This window comes from Heteronotia binoei, chromosome 17 (assembly GCF_032191835.1).
Source record: "Heteronotia binoei isolate CCM8104 ecotype False Entrance Well chromosome 17, APGP_CSIRO_Hbin_v1, whole genome shotgun sequence".
Classification (NCBI taxonomy): domain Eukaryota; kingdom Metazoa; phylum Chordata; class Lepidosauria; order Squamata; family Gekkonidae; genus Heteronotia; species Heteronotia binoei.
In genome coordinates, this window is record NC_083239.1 from 30901137 (window position 1) to 30927157 (window position 26021).

At 46.4% G+C, this 26021-nt stretch overlaps 1 protein-coding gene across 2 annotated transcripts in view; it reads left to right on the forward strand.

Moving 5' to 3' along the window:
• The first annotated feature begins 1830 nt into the window (after positions 1–1830).
• LOC132585721 (beta-1,4-galactosyltransferase 3-like) overlaps positions 1831–26021 on the forward strand; it is a 29886-nt gene continuing 5695 nt past the window's right edge. Inside the window, exons 1-4 of one of the 2 annotated variants that reach the window (XM_060257597.1) lie at positions 1849–2117; positions 10920–11005; positions 24413–24749; positions 25733–25968. In XM_060257597.1, the coding sequence (XP_060113580.1) occupies positions 24488–24749; positions 25733–25968 (498 nt within the window). In that variant the 5' untranslated portion in view covers positions 1849–2117; positions 10920–11005; positions 24413–24487. Of the gene's footprint in view, positions 2118–10919; positions 11006–24412; positions 24750–25732; positions 25969–26021 lie in introns of both variants that reach the window. The other variant, XM_060257598.1, reaches the window with a different exon arrangement.

The following is a 26021-nucleotide window of genomic DNA, read 5'->3' on the forward strand; positions in this document are numbered from 1 at the left end:
CCTGAAAACAAGAAAAATCCACATTGGATTATGCCTGGTATTACTTGTAAATTAAAGAGCCATTCCCTCTTTTGTGTGAAAGGAAGAGGAATAATGCATTTGTATTTTTTATAAGTATATATTTATGTGTGTGTTTAGATGACTGGGGAAGGCAATGACAAATGACCCCGGTAAAAAGTCTGCCAAGAAAACATCACAATGTGACATCACCCCATGAGTCGGCAATGACTTGCACAGGGGGCTACCTTTACCTTTATGTGTGTGTTTAAATTGGGCCAACTAATTAGGAACTTCTTAGCAAACCAAAAAGGGGTTTGAACAACCAATTGTTGCAGCTCTCTCTCTCTTTATATGCAGACCAGAATAAAGGGAGGAAAGGTGTGACTAAAAGGCCATGGAATTCAACAGGAAGTGCAGCCTAGGAGACTTGTATGCAGAACTCTCACATATCCAAAGGAATTTGGGAGCTATTTACAAAGATTGCCAACCTCCTGGTAGGGCCTGACATTCTACTGGAGTGAAAATTGGCCTCTAATTTCAGAGGACAGCCATGTCGGTGTGTAGTAGATCAGCTAGAGACCTACAAGATTTTCGAGCTTTGCAGTTAAAACTCCCTTTGTCATTTACTGCAAAAGCTCACAAGGTTGCCAACCTCTAGAAGAGCCGGTCGCAGCAAATTAGAGCATGCATGGATCCATGTTGCAAAGATTAGAGCTGTGGCTCCGTGTAGGGTCGGGAGAAAGAGGCTGAGGAAGAACTAACTATTGAAACCGCGAGGAGTCCTTTTAAAAGCGGTTCCTTATTCTCTCCGCACCATCACAAGTGGAACACTAAGAAATTAAAAAACTTCACCCACGTCTTCATTAAGTCTTATCTGAAGAGGCTATCTTTCTTTTGTGACTGTTGAGAGGCTTTGTGGGAAAAATTTCAAGAATGTTCAGTGTTCCTGAGTTCTTTTTTTGTTTAACTTCACTAAAAATGCATATTTACATGCTTTGCGTGAAAGTTTTATTGCTTCTGGTGGTTATCTTATATTGCGGGGGTGGCCAACGGTAACTCTCCAGATGTTTTTGCCTACAACTCCCATCAGCCCCTGCCAGCATTGCCAATGGCTGGGGCTGATGGGAGTTGTAGGCAAAAAAACATCTGGAGAGCCACCCCTGTTATATTGCTTAACCTCCAGATGGTGGCTGGAGATCTACAGCTATTACAACTGATCTCCCAGCGACAGAGATCAGCTCACCTGAAGAAAATGGCTGCTTTGGGTGGTGGGCTCTATGGCATTATTCCCCAAGCCCCACCATCCTCAGGCTCCGTCTTCCAAATCTCCAGGTATTTCCCAACCCAGATCTGACAACCCTATCACCCCCCTCCCCTCCATCTTGTCGGTTTCTAAGGTGCTGGGGACTCGCATCGAGCGGTACAGCTGATCCATGGGTAACAGAGAACCCACCCCCAGAGCAGATGGCAGCTTCAGAGTTTAAGGATTCACGCCCAAATTGAGCTCCCCGCCCCCAAATTTCTGGGATTTCCCAAGCCGGCGTGAGCCACGGTGCCATTCGCCCGCCCGCCCGCCCGCCAACCCTATCAACCCAGTCCACGCTTCGCTCATTTGGCAATGGCACGCAGCGCCCTCCCTGCGAGGCTGGCCTCTCCATTCATCCTCCTGCCCACCAACCTCTTTCTTTGATTCCACCGGCCGAGCCACACCCCCTTCCCCTCCACCCACCCCCTTTGTGACTCTTCTCCAATCCGCGCCAGGTTGCCGACGGGGACGTTAAGAGCGCTCCTTCTCCGGTTGGCTGGCGGCCGCTGGTGGGCCTCTCTCTCCTCCCGCCCAATCCCCTTGTCCCTCCAGCCGCCGCCGCGAGCGCCTGATTGGCTCCGGCTTCCCATTCGGCGTTTGGCGAGGCCAGGAGCGCTGTGCGTGACGCGGCCCGTCCTGCACCCCCTTCCCCTCCCCTGCCCACCACCCCTACTTTGCCTGCCTCTCCTCTCCGCCGCGGCCCTTCCCTGCGCGTGGGGCAGAAGGGACCCTGCCCAGATTGGCCAGCAGCCGGATCGTCGCCAACTCCCCCAGGTCCTTTGCCCTGCCGGAGAGGAGAGCGTGCGCAACGGTGAGCGTTGGCTTGGTGATGGTGGGTCGCTCCTGCGAGCGCTGTAGATTAGCTTTGCTGTTTCTAAGAAGGGGTAGGGTGGGGTGAGGTAGCTTTACTGCTCTCCCTCTTGCCGACCCTCCCCCGCGCCCTCCTCTGCCCTGCATGCGTTCTTATTCCTTTGTACTGATCCAAGGCTTCCAATATAATTCCACTTTTACGCCCCGAGACAACGAGAGAGAGAGAGAGTTTCTGGGGGTGTTACTTTGTTTCTCTTTGAAGTGTGCCAACTGGAAGAACCCAAAACTTAAACGCAGCCTTCTCGCTTTTGGATTATACGGAGGGAGGGGGGCGGGCGGGGACGGCGGGTAATCCGGTTTAAGGGAGCTGCTGAACTGGCCGTATGTTGGAAATGTGACGATCTTCTCCGGTCGGGTGTAGGCTTAAATCTTGCTTCATTTTCCTCGTATTCCCAAAACGGTAGCATTAAAAATAACCGTTTCCCCAAGCCTCTTCTGTCCTCCTGCTTTGGGGGCAAATCCTGCCACGGAGGTGCACCCTTCAAACTTCCTTCAACCTTATGCATGCAGGGCGAGGCCGATCCGTGGATCTGGGGTTCTCAGAAACCGGTGGTCTGAGAGGATCTCAGCTCTGGGGACAGGTTACCTTTAGTATTCTTCCCTCCCCTTTAAAACAAATTTGCCTCTGGCACTGGGGGTTCTAGTGATTCTTCAGCTGCCCATCTCTCACAGCTTTGCGTGGGCTCTCTTCTTACAGTCTGGGCAAGGCCCATACATAGTTTGCTATAGGATAGGCCTGAAGGATCACATCCATGTTTCACCGTCCAAGGAATGGCAGGGGTTCAGAACATTTGGAGAGAATCAGCCTCTTGGAATTTTATTTTTCTGTTGCATCTAGCAAATTTGAGTGGTGCGCTTGGCACCATGCCTCCTTCTCAGACTGGCATTTAGCTTTCCTGTCCTTTGGCACCTCGTGTGCTAGACTGGAGGGTTCTATGAGACATGTCAGTTTCCTCTGTGGCCAGTCAGTCTTTTTTTTTTGCTCCCCCCAAGTATTGTAGTGTATTGGTTACAGTGTCAAACTGTAAGGATCTTGGAAACTCACTAGATCAGTGGCTCCCAACCTTTTTGGCACCAGGGACTGGTTTAGTGGAAGACAATTCTTCCACAGACTGGTGGGAGGGGGTAGTGCTGGGGTTTTTGCTGTCCCAGGCTGTTCCCCCACCTCCGCCCCATCCCTGCCCCACATGGGGCTCTTTAAATGGGGGGAGGGAAACTGGGGTATTTCTGCTGCCTCTCCGCCAGGTGACCAGGTAGCAGAAAGCCAATCTGACTCCCCCTCCCATTTAAAGACCCCCTGTCGATCAGGTCCTGGGTGGGCGGAAGGAGCGGTGGGGCTGCTCTACCTCACTGTGAGGCTGCCTCCCTGTCTTGGAGCAAAGCTGCATAGCCTCTTTCATCCGCCTGGGTCCTGGGCAGGCAGAGGCAGTGTGGCACCTCTGCCTCACTCTGCGGCCCGGTTGCTAGCAGGCCATGGACCAGTACCGGTCTGCAGCCTGGTGGTTGGGCACTCCTGCACTAGATGACCATAGGCCAGTCATGCACACGTGACCTAGTCTACTTCACAGGGTTGTTGTGAGCTAAATCAGAGAATGGGATAATGACCTAAACTGACATGGGTCCCCATTGGGGGGCAAAGTGGGTATAAATGAAGTAAATGAATATCCCAAACCTGGTGAATCCTCCCGCTGAGGCACAGCCCCCCCCCCCGAACTTCTTTCAGCCATAGATATCATCCAGGGCTAGGCTGATCCACTGATTTTGGGTTCTCATAAATGTGTCCTATTTCCCCCTTTTGTAGTAAGGGGCAAGTCCTCCATGTTTGGCATGTAAAGGATTCCGATGTTCCAGATATCTAGACAATCTTGCTTGCATAATGGGAGCAGTACACGATTCGGGTTGGCTCTCTTCCATTTGTTGGGGCTGTAAGATATTGTTGCTAGCTATAGGTGTGATGTCTGCTAAACCCTCTTCCTCTTACCTCACCTGTCCATAAAGGTGTCCAAATTGCTGGTCTTTTTGAAGCATGCAATTCCTCTGGAGCACTTATTTATGTAAATAATATACCTCCCCCCTCCAAAAAAAAAAGAAAAACCTGGGTTCCCTTGACCATGTCACTTCCTCTTTGCAAATAGTGGTGCTCAGTTTCATTTTGCAGCTGGATACAGAGATTTGAACCTGAGACTTTGGACAGTTTTGCAGCTGCCAGAGCTGTGAATTAAAACAGAGATTTTCTCAGAAGGGAGGAGGGGATCCAAGGAGCTTGGTATCGGTAGCACCTAGAAATTTTGCTGGATTGCATTCTGCACCTGGCATGTATGATTAATTTCCGACAGTCTGCACTCCCTCCCTCCATCCTAGCCTTTTATTTTGTTGTGGTTTGTGTGTGTGTCTTGTCTGAAAGATAGCAAAGCTTTGTGAATAGGTCCCTGTTTTCAGTTACCAGGAAACGCTTGTTTGAATCCAATCTTGCTGTCTGTATCCAAGTGGTATTTCTGTTCCACCAGTAAAAAATTCTTTGATGAGTTTGCATTTTTTTTTCTCCCTTAAACTAGCAGAAACCAGTCCAGTAAGTGGTGTGTCTGTGGGGAGGCAGTACCTTGCATGTTTCTGATAATTTCCTTTTGTTTCTGCCTCCCCTTCCAAAAGGGCTTCCTGTTAAGCTTTACCCCATGAGTGGGGCTTAATGCTCTTCAGTTCATAACTATAGCGAACATTTCTACAGTGCTTTCAGTGTTCAAAGTGCGTCACCTGCATTATCACTGTAATCCCTAACAACGGGCCTATAAGGTAGGTCACTGCCTGATTGTCAAAGATGCATAGAATGGCTTTCTTAGTGAATTTGTTTCAGGTACGTAGCTGTGTTGGGCTGAAGCAATGGAACAAAGTTTGAGTCCAGTGGCAGTTTTAAAACAAAGTTTAATTCTGGGTAGAAGCTTCTGTGTGCATGCTCACTTCTTCAGATACAATTTTAGTGAGTTTGTGACTGAGATGAGATTCGAACCTGTGACCACTTGGCTCCCCGTGCATGCTGTATGGGATATGATTTTCCCCAGGACAGCCAGTTTTGTACCAGCAGGTGGCATGGTTGTGGTTGTTCCTGTATCTGGCGGTTCTACTTTCCCCATTTCTTGGGAGTCCGGCTGATTTCTTCCCTCGACCTTCTGTGCCGTGAAAAATTTAGTTTCGTTTTTGTGGGTGTGCATTTTTAACAGTGAATCTGAGAGCATGGAGTGGTTTTTCTAACATTTCTTGGGCCTGAGGCTTTATCAATAAAAACATGATGGCTGCCCTGAGCCTGCCCCGGCGGGGAGGGCGGGGTATAAATAAAATTTTATTATTATTATTATTTATTATTTAGAACAGCAGAGGTCAGTTAAAAGTCTGGTGTCCTTGCTCTTGTTATTCTTTGCCTCCCCCTTATTAGATGATAACCCTCTCCTGGATAGTCCAGGCTAACCTGATCTTGTCAGATCTTGGAAGCTGAGCAGGGTCAGAACTTGGTCAGAACTTGTTAGAACTTGGATGGGAGACCAACAAGGGGTACCAGGGTCACTGTGCAAAGGCAGGTGTTGGCAAACCACCTCTGCACATCTCTTCCCTTGAAAAACCTGCAATGGCAAATAAATAAATTAGGTGGATTGCAGATAAATAAGTAAGGTGGTGAGCTTTTCTCTCTGGAGGAAGGGTTGGAAGCTGGGAATGTGCAATAGTAAGCTTCAATTGGATGGGCTTCTCTGTCTGGGAACTCAGAGCAGGTCACAGCCATTCTTGGGGATGCTTTTTATCCCCTGCCCCGAGTCAAAATAATGCAAGGGCATTAGAGCTTTGAAAGCGAGAGAGAGAGGCCTAAAGATATGGCATTTTGGTAGGCTAAAATCAAGGGCTGCTTGTTCTGCATTCTTTCCCTCCTAAGATAGATCCATGGCAATTGCTGGGAGTTTCTGGGTCTTTGAACCTCTGAGCATTTTTAAAGAACCAGATTGCCAGCTGTGAAGGAGCCTTGCTTGGACCAGGACTGTGACTGAAGAGTAGGTTTAGATCAGGCATTGGTAAAATTTCTTGGGCTCTGTATAATCCAGCCCCCAAAATTAGGAGCCAGACTCATATTTCAGCATTCAGGATTTATGTAGGGCTCTATTGTAGAATTATTGCTACCACAGATAAATACGAGTTGTTGCAGTGCAATTTCTAGGAGCCATGGCAACCTGGCACCTGAGGTTTGTCAAGCCCTGGTTTAAGCGTTCCCCTCCTGGAACTGTTTCCCCAATCTAAAACAGCCCTGGAGAGCTGTTAGTGGCCCTGATGGGTATTAATATTACAATTCTGGATAGGTTGCTGTTGTTAGTCTGCAGCGGCAACATAAAGCATAATTCCCGCGGCACCTAATGGTGCAATCCTATATTGAGTTATAGCTTCCTTAATCCGTTCAAGTGAATGGGCTCATAAGGGTGTCACTGTCTTAGGATAATAAAACAGGAGTCCAGTGGCACCTTTAACAACTAACAATGCTTTCCAGCGTAAACTTTTGGAGACTAAGAGGTCACTCCACCAGTTGCATTGAAGTTGTCTGGAATTCTTCAGTTCTTATGACTAAATCTATAACCATTAAGATGCAATCTTTTAGAATTCTTTAAAAAGTAAAGGTAAAGGTAGTCCCCTGTGCAAGCACCAGTCGGTTTGACTCTGGGGTGACATTGCTTTCACGTTTTCACTGCAGACTTTTTATGGGGTAGTTTGCCATTGCCTTCCCCAGTCAAATACACTTTCCCCCCAGCAAGCTGGGTACTCATTTTACCAACCTCGGAAAGATGGAAGGCTGAGTCAACCTGGAGCTGGCTACCTGAAGCAGCTTCCGCTGGGATTGAACAGAGGGCTCTGACTGCAGTACTGCAGCTTTGCCACTCTGCGCCACGGGGCTCTTTTAAAATTCTTACCAGATGTTATATATCCCCAAAGGAACTCCACTGTATTGACCAGTCCACTAGTCCACAATGCTGGAAACTTCGTTGCATTCAAGCCTCATTTTTCCACTGCTAGTTGGCCTGTAACAGAATTTAAAGCTTTTGGGACTCAGTTTTAGAACATATATTTTTAATTATTGTGATATAACTGCCAAAGCCGCCAGAATTGTTGTTACTTCCCCTCTGGCCAGTCAGATATCCAGGGCTTTTTTTTTTGTAGCAGGAACTCCTTTGCATATTAGATGCTCCTGATGTAGGCAGTCCTCCAAGAGTTTATGGTATGCCCTGTAATCCCTGTAAACACTTGGAGGATTGACTACATAAGAGGGGTGTGGACTAATATGCAAAGGAGTTCGTGCTTACCAAAAAAGCCCTGTAGATATCTAAGCCAACCAAAATTCTGATATTTTTAATAGCAGCCGCACAAATGCAATAGCATCCAGGTGGAAAAACAAGTCACCTCTGTCTATCTCACTGTGGTTAGATAATATTTTGAGATCTTATGCCATGGGAAAAAATTCGTACCATAACCAATGTAATGGACAGGGAAATTGTATTTCTGATTTTCCAACAATATGGTCACCATTACTTAACTATGTGATAATGTTAGATAAAGTTCCAAGTCATGTTTACCCTGTAGACTTATTGCAATTGTAAAATTATGAATCTTAATCTTTACATTTCCCCCCCAGGTGCTTTGTATTTTGTACTTGTACTACCCCAAGTGGACTTATTTCTTTGAAAATTGTACCCTTCATGTTTTGTTTCAATAAACATTTATAAGGTGCTGGGGGGAGAGGTGTATTGAGGTCTGTCCCATAGGTGTCTTTATGTTCATGACACCCAGGGCTTTTTTTGTAGCAGGAACTCCTTTGCATATTAGGCCACACCCCCTGATGTAGCCAATCCTCCTAGAGCTTACAGGGCTGTTACTACAGGGCTTACTGTAAGCTCCAGGAGGATTGGCTACATTAGGAAGGTGTGGCCTAATTTGCAAAGGAGTTTCTGCTATAAAAAAACCCTGATGACACCAAAGTGCCTTGGATCCCCACTTTTGAAGTTATTGCGTTGGAAAGCAGTACCTGTAAGATCTCCAACAAAACACCTTTAAAGATTAACATATTCACTCACTGGTTTCTGAACACTGTGATATGAATATGTTAAGATGGGTACTCTGACCTGGATAGCCCAGGTGAGTCTGAACTTGGAAAGCCAAGCAGGGTTGGCCTGGGTTAGTATTTGGATGGGGGGCCACCAAGGAAGTCGAAGGTTGTAGCACAGAGGCAGGCAATGGCAAACAACCTCTGTTCCTCTCGTGCCTTGAAAATCCCATGGAGTTGCCATGAGTCAGCTGTGACTTGATGGCACATTACACAACACCACTCCTCTGATTTAGTGGGAAGTGGTGCATGGAATGCCAGAAGAGCATGTACTCATGATGTGTTCTTCACATGAGTTCTTAAAAGATAAAGAGATTGCTGGCACTTGCGACCACTACAAAGGGAAACTATCAAAGAATGCTAACAATGTGCTTCTTTCTGGAAGAATGGCTGAGAAACACAAAGCCGGGAGGTGGGGAGAAAACTCACCTGGGCAGATGTCAGGCTTTCTTTCTCCGACCTGCTTGCTTAGAGTGTGTATGCACCTGTGCATTGATGACCAAGTTGAACTGCCATGTTGTCTGGGCATCCATGTAACTGTTTGGGATGAATGATGTGCGTCTTTAAAGTCACTCTGAAACTGTCATTCGACAGCCTTAAGTTAGGACTGGGACTTGACTTGGTCTGTAGAGATGGGGCAGTCGTTCCCCCCACCCCACCCTGTCAGGGCAGATTGACCTCGGAGGCAGCTTCAGCTTCGGTGGTTCTGGGTTTATCGGACTATTTTTATGTGTGGTTTATTTTGTTTTACTTTATTTATGTCCTGCCTTCACCCCCAACGGGGACCCAAAGTGGCTTACACCATTCTCCTCTTCTTCACTTTATCTTCAAACAAGCCTGTGAGATAGGTTAGGCTTCCACCAAAGAGCATTTTGAGAAAATCCAACAGTAATCTGTGTCAAGGGCCCTTGCCATTTTGCTGTGTGAATGTATGAAGGATGGGGAGGGTGTGCCGTGCCTGCTTTGCCTTTCACTTTGTAACAGTCATAAGTATTCATTTATGTCCTGCTAAAGGGACTGAAGCCTTTCAGGGTCATACTATCTCTTTGTAGAGACAGCTCCATTGCCCACTGTCTGGTGTGAGGTAGGTGTTGGCAGGAACCGATGTGTATTGCTAAACATGGGCTTTTGCACTGTAGTTTTAGCGGGCTGCTTAATGGCCCAAGATAAGGTGTATAAGACTGTCACCTCAGAGATAAACCAGTCCTGATACCATCATTGTATTGCTACTGTTCCATCTATCAATAAAGCCAGCTTTCTGATCACACTGGAAGCCTTCTTTAATTGAGGATAGTCCCAGAGCTGACAATTTGTGGCCGAGTCCATTGGGTAGTAATCTGTTAAGAGCAAAAGCCAGAAAGAATGCCGAAATGACACCTCTTCATTGGGGCTGTCAGAGATGATGGGACAGGTTTGGGGGTCACATGAAGCTGCCTTATACTGACCCAGACCATTGGTCCATCAAAGTAGTATTGTCCACAACGACCAACAATGGCTCTCCAGGGTCTCAGGAGGAGGTCTTTCACATCACCTGCCACCAGAGCCTTTTAAACTGAAGGTGCCGGGTACTGAACCTGGAACCTTCTGCATGCCAGATACTCTACTATTTGGCCATGGCCCCTTGGTAACTGGGTTGCAACCTGGGTGACTAGTAATGTTCTCTCTGCATGGGTGCTTCATAATGTTCTCTTGTTCTGAAACTTCTAGCCCTTTAAGAAAAAAGCATAGGCCCTGTGGTTGCATCTTGGCAACCTGTAGGGTTGTCTCGGCAACCGAACACCATGTCTTCTGCTTGTTTAGGGCAGCTGACTCCTGGTGGATCCTTCACCTCTGGAACCTTGCAGTGAGATTTCTGCACAGTGTGAACTAAGCAACTGTTCTGGGTAGAACTGACTTCCTGCTTTTATAGCATATCTCCATTTGAGGGGCATCAGAGTTTGTGTTGAAAAATCTGGGGATTGCAGGACTGGCCCTGCCACAAGACACTAGGCGATTGCCTAGGGCATTGGCCTTCTGAGGGTGACAAATGGGGTGCTCCCATGTGACTCAGTGATGTTATCAGTGTGGGGGGGGGCACCAGAAGTTAGGCTTGTCTAGAGTGTCAGACAGTCTAGGGCCGGCCTTTGGGGATTGGCCCTTCTGGCAAGAATCTTGGGTCACGGTGGGGTTCTAGAAGAGGGAAGACTCCTCTCAAACCCTATCCATCCCAAGAAATTAATTCTTGCTGTTCTGCCCTTGGCATCTCTGTGATTCTATGATGCACTGATAATAGGTGGAAAATCTGGAATGGCATTTGTTGGTGTACAAGAAAACATTTGCTTGCCTGTTGAGGTACCGGTTTCTGGTAGTGATTAACTCGATCCTCTTTCTGTACACGTAGCACATTCCTGACCCCATCTCTCCCCCCCCCTCCTGTTTCCTCATTCCTCTTCGCACCAAGAGCTTTCCCACTTCCTGTTTAAGTTGGCTCCTGCACCTCGGCTTGGAATGACAGTGTTACATTGCTGTGTCAAATGCCAGGTTTCACCTCTCTGCCTCCTCTTCTCTCTCTCTCCTCCTCCTCTTGGGTTTTGTGCTGGATGTAAACCTTCTTCCTTCGCTCTCTCTGATTCCTTACAGAACCTCCCATGGACCGAGCGAGTGTTGAGTTTCGAGGACCAGGATGTCCCAGCCCTTGCTGAACAAATTGAATTGCACGTTCTGAGGTGGGTGTCATTAGGCATGTTTCTTCTGAGGTTGGATACAGTGTGTTCAAAGGTGACTCCCACCTGCAGGTGGTAGATTGTTTCCTTCTTGGAGTGCCCATTCTAGGTAATTCCTTTGCAGTTCTTACATATTTATGTACTTTCTCAGTCGGTTGCCTTTCTCATGTTTGTGGATTCCCTCCCCCCACCCCACCCCACCCCTGCCCATGAATTGTTGGAAGACCTGGCAGTAGCTGTGAAATGATTCTGCCCTAAAGAGCGTGGGAGTTGTCCTGGGGTGGGTTGCTTCCGTTTCACCCCCTATTCATGTTGACTCCTGAAATTTAATGTGTGTATTGTTGCTTCTTCCTTTTTCTTTTTAAATGCTAAGGGTTGCATGCTGGGATATCTGTTTCCAAAATTTTGGGCTTGGATCTGTTGGCATTTTCCAAGGACAGGATTGGTTCCTGTCCGTGGAATGCAACCTCCTTTCCTCCCCCCCCCCCACTGCCACCTGAAATGGTGCTCCTGAGGGGGAGAGGATGGAGGTTTTTAGCAAGAGGGGAGAGCTGGTAAAAATTACCCACCCTCTCCATCTGTGGAAATACTCCAGTGGACAGCTGGGGAATCTGTATATCTCCACTGCTGGGGCATTTGAGCTTATGTTGGGAAATGTAATGTGGGAATCAGCCCTTCTGGATTTGTCTGTCAAGAGCACCAAGGATGTTACAGGTGCTGTGGTCTCTCTGTTGCTGCTCTTTGCTTTGAAGCGAATTGCTATGTCTGCTTACGTTGCTGATGCTTTCCCTCCACGAAGCTGCTCTCTTTCTGAGACAGGCAAGGAGGGGCTCTGTGCTGCACGCTAATGACCGGGAAATTGTGCAACCTTGCTGGTAATTATTATTCTGGAGCAGGCAAAATTGTTGCTCCAGTGCTGTCTCGGGAGCCAGCGGCCTTTCATGCTGGGGTTGCCCGTTCCACGGTGACGGAAGCAGAACGCGGTATTTAATGCAAGCAAATATTTGCATTAAGCTTTTTAAGGGCCAACGGCCTGGGAGGAATGGGGACATTAGGCCAGATGGTTTTAGATGCGGGGTGGGGTGGGAGGAACGGAAGATCAGTTTCTGCTTCAGCATCTGTTCCCACTGTTCATCCTTGGAATCTTCCCTGCTCTAAATTGGTGCGAATTCTGCACGAGCTGATACATTCGCACTTTCATATTCCTTCCCCTTCTCTTGAATTTTTGCTCTCTCTCCCCCCTTTGCCTTCCTGTTGGCTACATCTGTGCAAGCCACAATGAAAAGGCTTGTTAAACTGTTTTAATTTATATATTTGTACCCCACTTTTCTCCCCAGCAGGGGACCCAAAGCAGCATACAACATTTTTTGTTCCTCCAATTTTTCATTATCCTCACAACAACTCTGAGAAGTTAGGCTGAGAGAGTGTGTGACTGACTCAAAGTCACCCAGGGAGCATAACGCTGCAGTGACTATTTGAATCTAGGTCTCCCTGATCCAACAGTCTACCTGCTACACCACACATGTCCAATCTGCAGCTTGGGAGCCACATGTGGCTCTTTCACATATATTGTGTGGCTCTCAAAGACCCAATATCTTGTTGGGTGGCTTGGAGAAGGCTTTTGTCTCTTTAAATCACTCACCAAGCCAGCCAGCAGCTTGGAGAATGCATTTAAAGTTAAAGTTGCTTTCTTTCCACCTTTCCCTCCTTTCCCCCATCTATTTGCCTTCCTTCCTTCCTTCTTGCCTGCTTGCCTGCCTGTTCGCAAACATCTGACGTTCATGTCTTGTGGCTCTCAAACATCTGATATTTATTATGTGTGGCTCTTACAATTTCAAGTTTTGCCACCCCTGTGCTACACCATGCTGGCTGTGTTTGCCCTTGGATGAATGCTGGATAATTAATACCTTCTGTGAGAGAAGCACTTTAACGATTCCTAATTGTAGAGGAGTACCTACCCATGGAGGGTCCTATTTGGTGTAATTTTTGTGAGGCCCACAAGTTATAGGAACTTATAAAGCCACCTTATACTGACCATGGGTCCATCATGGTCAGTACATCACAGTCCGTATTGTCTACTCCAGGGATCCCAGACCTGCTTGAGCCTGTGGACACCTGTGGAATTCTGACACAGCATGGTAGCCACAGGCACAAAATGGCTGCTGCAGGAAGTGGAGACAGGCACAAAATGGCTGCTGTGGCTTACCTTCCGTCACACAGTGAATATCCTTGTGCTGTAGAGATAGCTGCTGCCAAGCAACGTTTTTAGAAATCTGCACAGCCTGTCAAATCTCCAGCGGCCAATCACAAGTGTCGTTGGACCCACTCAGCTGGCTCTGCCCACTCTTAAAAACATTGACAACCCCAGGAAAGGTGTTGGCAAGTGCCATGGCACCCACTGCTGCTACATGGGGACTTCTGCCACTCAGACTGGCATTGGCTCTCCAGGATCTCACGCAGAGGCCTTTCCCATCATGTACTACCAGATCCATCAACTGGAGATGCCAGGGACTGAACTTGAGACCTTCCACATACCACGCAAATGCCCTGTCACTGAGCCAGAGCCCTGTCCTTCAGTTGAAGCCCAACATATTGTGTTTCCCTGCAATTGCTAGCACTCAGAATGCACTGCTGGGTTTCTTCCTGGAAACACAGGGGTCACCTCTTTTTCCACACCTGACTCAGGCTTACCTGGATATGGACGAAGAGAGTTTTTGTGCTGGTCCTGTTGTGACAGAATGTTCTTTTTGTTTGAGGAGCTGTTCTTTAAAGGATAAGTTGCCACCCATGTATCTATTTTTTCCCCTCTGTTTGCTGCTTTTATTACACATCTGCCATCACGGAACTCGTAAGCACACCTGTTTTGTTATTATTGTGCTGTTCACCTGAGCTGTGCCTCCCTTTTGTCCCGGTATGCAAATCAGTCTTGAAAATGCTGTGTTTACCACCTCCAGTGGCTTTAACGGTGTGAATGGAAGGTGGACCATTCTGTGGTGGCCTCCTGTCAGCAGGGTGCAGAAGACTTTGCAACAGTACCTTTTGCAACAGTTTGAAGAAAGTGGTGGGGAGAAAGAACACTGACGCCAGATTGTAGCATTGGAGATGACATTCATTCTGAGCTTGTATAGTTACAATGACGCATTCAGTATGAAAGCCCAAGGTGGTGTTGGCACTGAAGCAGCCTCAGGTCGAGCTGGAACGGAAGCATCAGTGGAGGGTGTAAAAAAACAAACAAACCACCTGTGACCCTCTCATCAGCAGAAGAAATTATAGGCCTCTTGTGCCTTTAGAGTGGCTCTTCCCAACAGAATCGTGGTTTAGTTCCTAAATTTTGTTTCCGCTCCCAAGAACTGAAATTCTGTAGACAAGCTGGTTACTTCACAAAACGCATAAATATCAGTGTTGTGTAGCAGCTAGAGCAATAGTGGCCAAACTTTTTTAACGTAAGAGCCACATAGAATAAGTGTCAGATATTTGAGAGCTGCAAGACATGAACATCAGAAGTTTGAGAGCAGGCAGGCAAATAGATGGTAGAGAAAGGAGGGAGGGAGAGGTGGATGCATTTGAGGATACAGCATCAATAAGGGGAAGCAGAACACTTGCGCACTACATATGAACATATGAAGCTGCCTTATACTGAATCAGACACTTGGTCCATCAAAGTCAGTATTGTCTTCTCAGACTGGCAGCGGCTCTCCAGGGTCTCAAGCTGAGGTTTTTCACACCTATATGCCTGGACCCTTTTTTGGAGATGCCGGGGATTGAACCTGGGACCTTCTGCTTCCCAAGCAGATGCTCTACCACTGAGCCACCATCCCACCATTTGGAGTCATTTCATATGGAGAAGGGGCATGGCAATCTTTCTCCGTACTTGAACATTTCTGGTTTGGTGCCTGGATTGTTAATCTCAAGCAGGTGTTGAAGGAACAGTGCTGGATCTCCCCCTCCCTCCTTTCTTCTTGTGTATTTTTGTTCTAGTAAGCATAGTGTGGTGGTGGAATGTGCCATCAAGTCGCTACCAATTTATGGCAACCCCATAGGGTGTTCAAGGCAAGAGGCAAACGGGTGGTTTGCAGTTGCCTGCCTCTGTGTAGTGACACTGTGTTTCCTCAGAGGGCTGCCATCCAAATACTAGCCGGGCAACCCTGCTTAGCTCCCGAAATCTGATGAGATAGGGCTAGGCTGGGCCATCCAGGTCAGGGCAAATGTTGCTTAACAGACAGAGAATGCCTTTTGTATTACTGAGTTCAGTCTTCCAGATAATATCTTGGGCCATTCTCTTGGGGATCAGAGCAACCTCCCAGGGTCCTGCTTACACCCACCCATAAATGGCTGCTATGGTATTCATAGGCTGCATCATAAAGCACCTTTTAAGAGCTGCACTCTCTTAACGCTTGGCGCTGCCTTGGGAAAGAGGATATTTGTTTCAGAACCAGTTTCTCCAGTTGTGTCCTGGTGGGTCAACTTCAGATCAGCAGCTGAAGAACTTCTTGTTCACGAATGTTGAGTATGTTTTGCAATAAGGATGCACCGATGCAAAGGAAGGTAGAGGGAGGTTTGCGAAATGGTTTCAGGTTCAGGAATTTAAAAGCTGTTCTCACTTTATTAAGTGTCTTAGTTTTGGTTACTTCGTTTCCTCCACAGTATCTTGGGACAGTTTTTTTTTTTTTAAACTTTTACTTTACCCTGTCCTCTCTCCAAGGAGCTCAGGTCTTTAGTTGAGGCAGCGGGCATCCTACACTATCAGGCATTCTGCTCCATTGGTCGGCCCTGTGCTGTAGTACCATCAATGCTGTATCTGATTCTTAGAATGTAGGACTGATTTGTAGTCCATACAACAGGTGCCAACTGATTCCTAGGCTGTACAATATGTGTCAACTAAACTGCCATCAAAAACTGTCTATGATTGTATTGCCTTTTATTTTATTCACATGTTTTAATTGTTATTCATATTGTTTTTATAATGTTGTTATCTGCCCTGAGCCCTCCTTGGGATAGGGCAGACTATAAATTACCTAAAATAAATAAATAAGACACCATGGATGGTGTTTGTCCCCCTCCCATTTCATCTTCATAACACCCCCTGTGAGGTAGGTTAGGCTGAGAGTGTGAGGTCAGTAAACCTCAGGGCAGAATGGGGATTTGAACCTAGATCTCCTTGGTCCTAATTCAGCACATATATGTATTGGCTGTTGCTCGTGGCTGCTGCCCTAAAAAGGAGGGTTGCCTCTAAATTGAGCTGTCCTCAAAGTCCTTGTGTTTCTTTTGTGAGAGCAGAGTTCTCTGTGGGTGAGTTTTTACCATCTAATCCATTATATACTTCAATGATCTACTTTTGACTGAGCATATAGTAAGTCTTTAAACGCTTAAATGTCATGTATTATCCTCTTGTGCTTGTTTGAGAATTGCATTTAAGTTTGTAAAACTGTTTTTCATGCTTTAGAATTACTTGATTGTTTATAATATGTTATGCTGTATTATATTTTATTATATTGGAGTTCATAAACATTTTAAATGAAAAAAAAGAAAGACACTCAGACTACAAATATGCAGGTGAGGACCTTTTTAGGTTCCCTGTTCATCTTTTCCCATCCATCCTTAAGCAGGTTTTGTGGATAGGTTCTGGGATATGTTCTGTACATTGATTCTAGGTAGGAGTCTGCAAATATCTGGCCTGTAGTCCTTAGACTTAAGTACCTGCAGAGATTCCAACAGGTGTCTTAAAGGGTAGGTGGAGATGAGGGGGTGAGGGAAATGACGGGGGCGAGGTGGAGTCTTGTGAAGGACTCCACCCTGGCATCCTGTGTCTTGCAAACCAGAACTTGAAAGATGGCCTTTGAAGCCGTCCTGGCAGCACCACCCATTTGGCACTTGGGCAACAGTTCCATTTTGATGCCTTGCTAACGTAATACTAATTTGCATTGGGCTGCTCTGGCTTTGAGCTGTGGGAGACGGGCGTGTTTGTAGCCTTTTCTTTCACGTACAAGGAAGCAGGCTGCAGTAAAATAGCGTTGGAAGTCCTTTGTCCCCTTGCATGTGGGTCGTAGATAAAAGTCTTTCGGGTTTGTAACAAATCACAGTTCCTTGTGAAGTCCAAACCTGAAGACAAGGCAACCGTTACTTGCTTTTTCAAAGGCAGGTTCCATACTGTGAGCCTCTGTGGCTTGCAATCCTGGTTGCTAAGCAAGGAACTCCAAACGCAGCCAGTGAAGTCTGATCAAGGGTCAGGTGAGGTGATGTGGCTCAGTGGGAGAGCCCCTGCTTTGCATGAAGAAGGTCCCAAGTTCAGTTCCAGTCAAAAAGGACCAGGCAGTAGGTGATGGGGAAAACTGCTGCCTGAGACCTTCAACAGCTGCTTTCAGCCTGAGTAGACAGTACTGGCTTTGATGGACCAATGATCTGATTCAGTTTAAGGCTGCTTCATGTGTTTTTGTGTGCCTTCAAGGGTCTTTCCCCAGGCCCCCTCAATGCATCTGAATTACTAGAGAAAGAGTAAGTCTGCAAGTATTTAAACCCAAGCAAGCTAGCTTTTCCTACAAAAGCTTTTGTCTAAAGTAAAATAAATATGTCTTTGATTAGCAGTGAAATCTGTGTTTGTCTATTGGCTTAGAGCCACTTTCATTCTTTCCTGCCAGTAGCGCAGGAATAATGGGTATCTTTTTCTTCCTTTTTGTTTTTACTTGTGAGCATGTAGAAATCGTGTGCCCTTTCTTCAACTGGAAGCTTCCCATAAAATTTGGTTTTAGATGCCTTTGTCCTTCCAAAAGCTAAGAACAATCGTTACTGTTGCTGCAGCTGAGAACTTGCTTACTCTGGAGTCGGTCTCGCTTCTTTGGGGGTGGGGGGGGTGGGAGGGGAGGGGTTCTAGAAGTTTTCCTGTTGGTTTCAACCTGCTCGCCTGAATACACTAACCCAGGTGCCTAGACCTCTGGATCCCACGTAGATTCATAGGAGAATGTCCCATCCTTCTCTCCCAGCTCTTTCTGTTCTAGTGCTTAATCATCATGGGGGTTAGCTGGACAAAGATTCCTTATTAGGTTAGATTAGGGTCTTTGGCTTCCTAAGCAGCTCTTCTGAACTACCTCCCAGCAGCTCTTCTGAACTGCGTGAACAGAGGGGCCCCTCCAAGGGGGGCTCTACCAGAGACCCGGTAAGGATCTCTGGCACCAAGAGGTGCGATGGTGGTGCAGAATCCCGACATTCATAGCACCTTCTTTGCCTCTGGCTCCATCACTCAGTTGCCATTTTCGCAATGGCATTAGAAGTGAACCACTCGTTTGTCCAAGAGCAATGAAGATTAAATAGCGATATTCTACACTAAATGAAACATCTACAAGTAAGTCACTGAAGTATTTCTCTTTTTGCAAGAAAGAAAACTCCATTAGCTGTTTTGAATTGGGGGGAAAAATCAGGAAAAGGAGGGGAGGAGTGACGTCATTAGTCCCCCTCAACCCCGCCCCACTTCTCAGTGTTAAAATACTTAAAAATCTAAAATGGGGCTTGAGATTGAAGAAAAATAAAAATCCTTCTTGGTGACTGGAGGAAAAATAAAGTGGAACATTGGATTTTGATTGGAGAATATATAGTGGACTGATTTAAAGACTTAAACTGAAATAAAAGTGGAAAGTGGAAATATTGTAAAAGAATAATTGGCAGAAGGTTCTTGGATTGGTACAAACTTTCACAGCTCCTATTCTTTATTGAATGGACATGACGGGGTCAGAGGTAGAATCGGATTGGGATATAAATGTGGCTCTGGAAATTCTTTGGGACAATTTCATGAATGGGATGCAAGCTCTGCAAAAGTCTTTGCATGAATGCCTCAATCTGATACGTGACTCGACAGCTAGCAATACTACTGAGAGTATAAATGAGCCACAGGATGTAACAAACCAGATAATATCAGAAGACCAGGAGATGATGGGGGGGAAAAGAAGAAGCCCAGCAATATGAGAATTATATTAAAAATGGAGTCGATGGTGAAGGAGAAAGGAGGTGGTGAAGGAGAAAGAACACCTTATCAGAGAAAAGAAGGAGAGTCCCTCAAAGATCTCAAAAGAGAAAGAGAAACACAACAGCCCAGGAAATTTTAACAGACGTACGTTATTATGACTGGCTAAAAATTGAAAGACCTTTAAAAAAAAGAGAAAGAGACAAATAAACTTTGAATTGTCAGAAATGGAGAAGAAATTAATATAGCCTTGGACTTTGTGAGAAATGGATTATTAGAGATGTAGTTAAAAATTTGTAAGCTTTGGTTAAAAACTGGACAGTTTGGAGAAAGAAAAGATTATATTGGGAGGGATTTATTTAGATTATTTGGCTGGTGGTGAGGGGAAAATATATAAAAGTGTGCTTAAAAATAAGAAAGGAATGAATAACAAAGATATTGTTGGGGTAGAATTGTTGGAATGGTAGAAAGGAGGAATTTGGAATTCTTAGAGGTCTTATTGGGAAGAGGCTCAGATTAACATTGTAGGGTTAAGAAATAAATGTTGGATTGAAATTTTGGTGATAAGAGGTACAAAAATTAAATATGGAGGAAGTTTAAATCTATTGGGAGATAGGTATGTAAGAGATTTATTGAAAAAATATATTTTTGAGATATTTCTGGGGTGATTTTTAGAACGTGCATAGCTTGATGAAGATATTTCGTAAATAGTTTAAAGTGAGAAATATATTGAATCAATAAGATCAAGATAAGAATATGATTTATTAGACTTAAAGAAAAGAAGTAATACTTTATTATTGAATTATTTTTAAGGACCAGTATGCCCAGCTTTTATAATATAAAGTCTGTAACAGAAATAAAACATATATTGATTGAAAAAATGTTTGAGGTCCAGAAGAAATATTATAACTTGAGACAGAGATGTTTTACTAAATATTGAAAATGTATGCAAAATTAATAATGATATGTTTAAGACTTACTGGTGATGATTTTAAGAGAAAAGATAATTATATGTAGAACTTATAATGCTCTTGTCCTATCCTGTATCCCATAACCCTTTCCCTTACTGTGTGTAGTATGAGAAAAAATTAATAAAACTTATTTAAAAAAAAAAGATTAGGGTCTTAGGTCAGAGAAACTACCATTTCCTTGTTCCTCCTTGGCTGAGGGGAAACAATGGATTTTATGACACACCTGTTACCAAAAGGGCACAGGCAGCTATATTTTTCTGGTGATAACCATTGCTATGGCAGTGGAACAAGGGATCTGTATTCAGTGTACCCTGGATACAATCGCATTGCAATCTCTCTAGAGTCTCTGGTGATGCATTCCAAAGGAGTTGCAAGACAGGAGTGAGAACAGGACAGGAGTCTGGTAGTGCCATCACAATGGAAACTTAGCAACCCTCTGGCGGAAGTCCTTTCCAGCTCCTGAAACCTGTGTACACAAGACCGGAACCTGGTGTAACTTCACATCATTGAGGATTGACGACTGGAAGACCCAGGGTATAATCCAGCTCTTTCCTTTGCAAACCAAGGCCAAAAGGGGAAGAAATGTGGCGGTGACACTGCTTGGTGAAGGGACTTGTGAGCCTGCCACCCTCTGGAGGTGGCTTCTGTTAGTGCGTAGTGTGTGAATACGAAACATGTGCTCTGCTTCAGAGGTTCCTTGAGCAAAGGGAGGGGGATTGAGCTGGAACCTCTCTGCAAATGGTGCTTTCCCTCTGCTCTTGAAGCCTTCCCTTAGCACAAGAGCCTGGGGGAATGGATCCATGGGGACTGTTTTAAATGGACGGCTTTCAGGGTCTATTTTTTATGGACAAGATCCAGTGCAAAATTTCCTCTTCCACAAGGGCTACAGTGAGAGTGGGAAAGCAAGAAAAAGTCTGTGATAGCCACTTGCGCTGTCAAACTTATTGTATCTCCACTTGTGTTTCTGCAAGATTTTGTGCAAACACTTTCTGGGCACTAATACCAGGAGGAAAGCACTAAGGGTTCCGTGTTTATGATCTTGTGCAGCCAGGACTGTGCTAAGCCCATTTACGTGTCTGTGCATTGCTGGATCCAAGTTCCTTTGGAAAAAAAAAAACTTTTGGGAGATTTGCATGTGTGAATCTGTTCTTCGTAACCTCTTGGCTTATCGCTTTCATTGTGTGTTTGGCACAGCGTGCGTCTGGGCCAGCTATGCGCCCACCTGTTCTCATTTCCTGTAGGCAACCATGCATTTGGGGAGCTGACCCTCATGTTTCAGGGAAGGGGTCCTGTGCTGCTGCCCAGAAAGGAAGATGCTGCTTGTCACCTCCAGCAGTAAACCTTCTTGTTGGCGTCAGCTTGCAAGGAGTGGTGTGGATGTGTTCTCATGTATAGTTGGTGGTTTGGTCATATTCCAGCAGTGCCGCAACGAGGAAAAGAAGCTGTCTCGCTTTTGCAAATGGGCATTTGCATTATGTATGCATGGTTTGCCTTATGTACACACACATTGGGTGTGGGAGAGAAAACCGGGTTTTATATTTCTGGCTTCAGCATTTGTTGGTGGTGACTCTCCAACCGCCAAAGTAGGGACGCAGCCTGGAGCTTGTCTGGTTGAAGAAAAACAGCTTAATACGCCATTTAAAAGCGCCCCAGTTAATTGGAAAGCATATTTTAAAAAGAAAAAAAACAATGCTGTAAAGACAAACCAAAACTGGGTGGCGGGTTCCACCTTGGAAGAGGCATTCCTTGCACATGAGGGAATGCCTTTCCCAAGGTGATCCTTGCAGCATGTGCTTGTGGGATCTAAAACAAAGCATGCTTGACCTCCCATTCAGAAGTATTGTTGGGTTATGTTCCATAAGCTCATATATTGGTAACTGTTGTAACACTGAGAATGCCTTCCCTGCGATGCAGTGCTAAGCTCCTGAAGCGCTTCTGTTTTGAAAAGAAAAAAGATGACCAGGGGGCAATGGGGGCAGGAAGTGATAGCACCCTACAGTTATGCATAGTTTAGAGGAAGTTTCCTATAATACTAGAATTCAGGGGGCTCACCCAATGAAACTAAAAGGAAGTACAGTGTGTCACACAAACAGTAGTCGACTCGCGAAACTCATTGCCGCTAGATGTGATGATGGCCTCTTATGGAGGTGGATTTAAAAGGAGGTTGGGATAGCTTCTTTGGCATCTATTGCTGTCTGTTAGCCGTAATAGCTGAATGTAGTGAGTGCCGTCAAGTCGCAGATGAATTATGGTGACCCCAGCAAGGGGCTCTCAAGGCAAGTGAGAACTGGAGGTGGTTTGCCATTGCCTTCCTCTGCAGAGCATTCCTTAGTGGTCTCTCTTCCAGATACTAACCCTACTTAGGTTCTGAGATCAGACAATATCAGGCTGCACCATGCCACCTTCCCTCTCAGCTACAAGCACAGGCAGCTTTAAAAGGGGATGAGACAGATTAATGGAGGAGAGGTCTAGCAGAGGCTACTAGCCATTGTGAATAAAAGGGAACCTCCATGTTCAGAGGCAGTAAACCTCTGAATACCAGTGCTGGGAGGAAACTTCAGGGGAAGACCTCAGCCTCTATGCCGTTGTTGAACCTCCAAAGGAACAGGCTGGCCTCTGTATGAGACAGGATGCTGGGTTAGATGGACTAGGTTTGATCCAGCAGGGCTTATCTTACATTCTTAATAGGACTTCTATGTTTAGACCAGGGATGGCCAAACTGTGGCTCGGGAGCCACATGTGGTTTTTTCATACACATTGTGTGGCTCTCGAAGCCCCCATCAACTGGCTTGGAGCAGGCATTTGTCTCCTGAAATCAGTTTGCCAAGCCAGCCAGCAGCTTGGACAATGCATGTCAAGTTAAAGTTGCTTTCTTTCCATCTCTCCCTACCCCATCTATTTGCCTTCCTTCCTTCCTGTCTTGCGGCTCTCAAACATCTGACGTTTATTCTGTGTGGCTCTTGCATTAAGCAAGTTTGGCCACCCCTGGTTTAGAGGAAGAATGTCTCATATTTAGTGAGGAGCACTCTCCCAAATGAGAATGGAACACTTTCCCAAAGGAGACCAGGGCCCTGCGGGACTTATTGCCATTCAGCAGAGCCTGTAAAACAGAGATGTTTTGCCAGGCCTATAGTTGAGGCGGCGGAGATCCAACTATACTGCTGCCGTCCCATCCCCCCCCCCCCCCCCCCCAAACCTGGCCTTGCATTATTGTTGCTGCTTTTCTGCCACTTGCCCAGTGTTAGGTTTCATCTGTGGGCACACATACTCAAGGTTCTTTAGAAACACTTTTTAACTTGTGTCTGTCTGCCATCTTGTACCATTTGATATTACAGGTTTTTAATATTGTGTAGATTATGTTTTAACTGCTTTAAGTTTATTGTATATAAATTCAGCAGCTCTCAGGAGCATGGCTCCTGAATCTTTCTGAGGGTTCCCCCTCCTCCTCCCCACCTAGTCCATTGAATAGTAGGTGCAGCTGCATAACAATTCTTGGAATAGGAGAGCAGGCAGCCACCAGGGGCTTTGCCACACCCCCAGCAGCCCTCATTAACCCCTGGAGAAGACCGCACCACCCTTTCTCCACTTCTTATGTGATTTTGGCTGGCGGGTGGCTTGCTGGCCTTTTGACTGTGGGAAGGTGGGTGGCCAAGGAGAGCCCAAGGTGAGTGAGGCCTCCTTGGGCTGGCTAGATCTCTAGCCAGCCCAAGCAGGCCTCGCTTGCCCAGGGCCCTCCTTTCTCGTGTCAGGTTGCTTTTGGCTGGTGGGGGGGGGATCCGTATGCTAATGAGCTCCACCACCTATTCTCCTACAAAACGACTCCTGTATATTTCTACTGTTATAACCTCCCCTGAGATGCAGGGAAATGTGGGCTAGAAATGTAATAAAACAAATAAAAAGGCTCATCAGGTGCTGGGGAGCAGTCAACGGATGTGAGGGGGCTTTTGCCAGGGGGTCCTGCCTGTGGGCCTTTCTGAAGCATCTGTGTTAGGAGGCCCTAGGTCTCAGTTTCCTGCTTGTTGGGTGGGCCCTCTGGGGCACTGATTGGCCACCATACCAAACAGGAGGCTGGATTAATGACACAGCACGGCGGCTCTTGCATTTGTGCAACATGGTGCCTGTGGGTGCAAGGGGACCACCATCTATCCTAGCCCCATCAAGCATCTTTAGAAAGTGGGTGAAGGTGGGGCTTTTAGCCCAGGAAGGCTTCCAATTGGCAACTGGAGATTTGATTTCTGTTTTTAAAAGATGCTTTGGCAGCAGCTACCACTGCAGTACAAGGACCTTCGCTGCATGACTGACAGTCACGGCTATAGTATCACTGAGTCTGCCTCATGTGGCAGCCATTTTTATGGCTGTTTCCTGGCACACTGTGTCAGAACTCCGAAGGGGCCCCAGAGGCTCAAAAGGGTCGGGGATTCCTGTGCTCGACTAAGGATTCTTTAATGGGGTGTCAGCCCTGTTTTTAACCTCTTCCGCTCTCAACAGGTCACTGCCTTCCGGTGCTGTTGCTCCGTTCTGCCCAGCCACACCATGGATAGATGATCTTGGCCCTGCCCCGCCATGCCGCAGTTGCGTGGCCGCTACCTACTGCTCTTCTTGGGGGTGCAGCTGGTGGTGATGGCCCTTCTGTACCGTGAGGGCTACCGCAAGCGGGTGGCCTATTTCCTGGGCATCTTCTACAAGGGGGGCACGTCGACTATGCTGAGCAGTCTGCACAATGTCTCGCTGCCGGGGGACGTCTATGCCAACCTCAGCCTGATTGCACGGCCACCTCTGCCCCCCGAGGACCTCCCCTACTGCCCCGAGACATCTCCTTTCCTTGGTAAGGGGACATATAACCTTCATAATAACTTGGTTCTGAGCTTGGTTGTGCACTCTGTCCTGAGACCGAAGTGTTGGTTGGCTGGGAAGGAACAGCAGAAACAAGAGTTGGTGACTCGCTCTGCCATTGACCAACCAGTGCTGCAAGGTTTTGAACTGCACTGAGCTCTTCATTGGGGAGTACTTGCATTTTGAATGCGCAGAGGCAGAATACTGTCAAAAGCCTGCTGAGAACTTAACGCCACCTTTCTTTTCTACTTGGAAAGCCTGTTTCTGCCTGATGAAAAGCCCAGCATAGCTTGAAACTACCAACACCTTTACATTAGAGGTGGTGTGGTCCCATGACAACCATTGATCCCATTTCAGGGTGAATTTAGCATCCCCTGATGAGAGACCTATAGTGATGAGGAAGTCCAGAACCAGACTTTTGGGTTCTGGCCCTCTCCGAAGTATAACCTTGAGCAAAATTATGGAAGGATGCCACTGTAAGCGACATACTGCGATCCGGACATGTACATTTGTCTGTATTAAGAGTCTGAAACAATAACTAGGGATTTGATAAATCAATAAAGTTATACCCTTTTTTAAGGGGTGTGTGTTTTAATGGACTTCTGTGATTCAAATAACAACCTGCAATTGAATTGTCTCAATATACGTATCTGGTTTTCTACTCACAGCACATGCCTGAAAGGTTGATAGATAAGAAGGGTGATCTGTGGATCAGGATAAGTGGTTGTCTTCCTGCCACCCCTTCCTTTTTCTGTTTTATTGTTAAATATATCGCTAGTGGAAAAGTTTTTAATATGTTAACAGGACTTGATCGGGAATAGAAGAGGAGGAGAAATGTAGGACTAGATCTGTTATTGTGTGCTTAATCTCAAATGCTTATTGCTGTGGGCTGTTGCTGGAACTGGCCCTCGGCTTGCCAACACCAGGTGAGCTGGAGGAAGCCTCACTGACCTTTCTCTGCCTGCTCACCTGCAGGAGGTCCCATTCGGGTGACCTTCCCCCCAGGGCTGTCGCTGGACGATATTGTGCGGAAGAACCCTTACGTCAGCAAAGGTGGGCGCTACCGCCCCCCCGATTGTGACGCCACCCACAAAACAGCCATCATCATCCCCCACCGTAACCGGGAGCAGCATCTCAAGTACCTGCTCTACTACCTGCATCCCTTCCTGCAGCGACAGCAGCTCAACTATGGCATCTACATCATACACCAGGTATGACGTATCACCCTCTAGGTACGGTAGGAGTCTCAAGCTGCTGGGGAGGG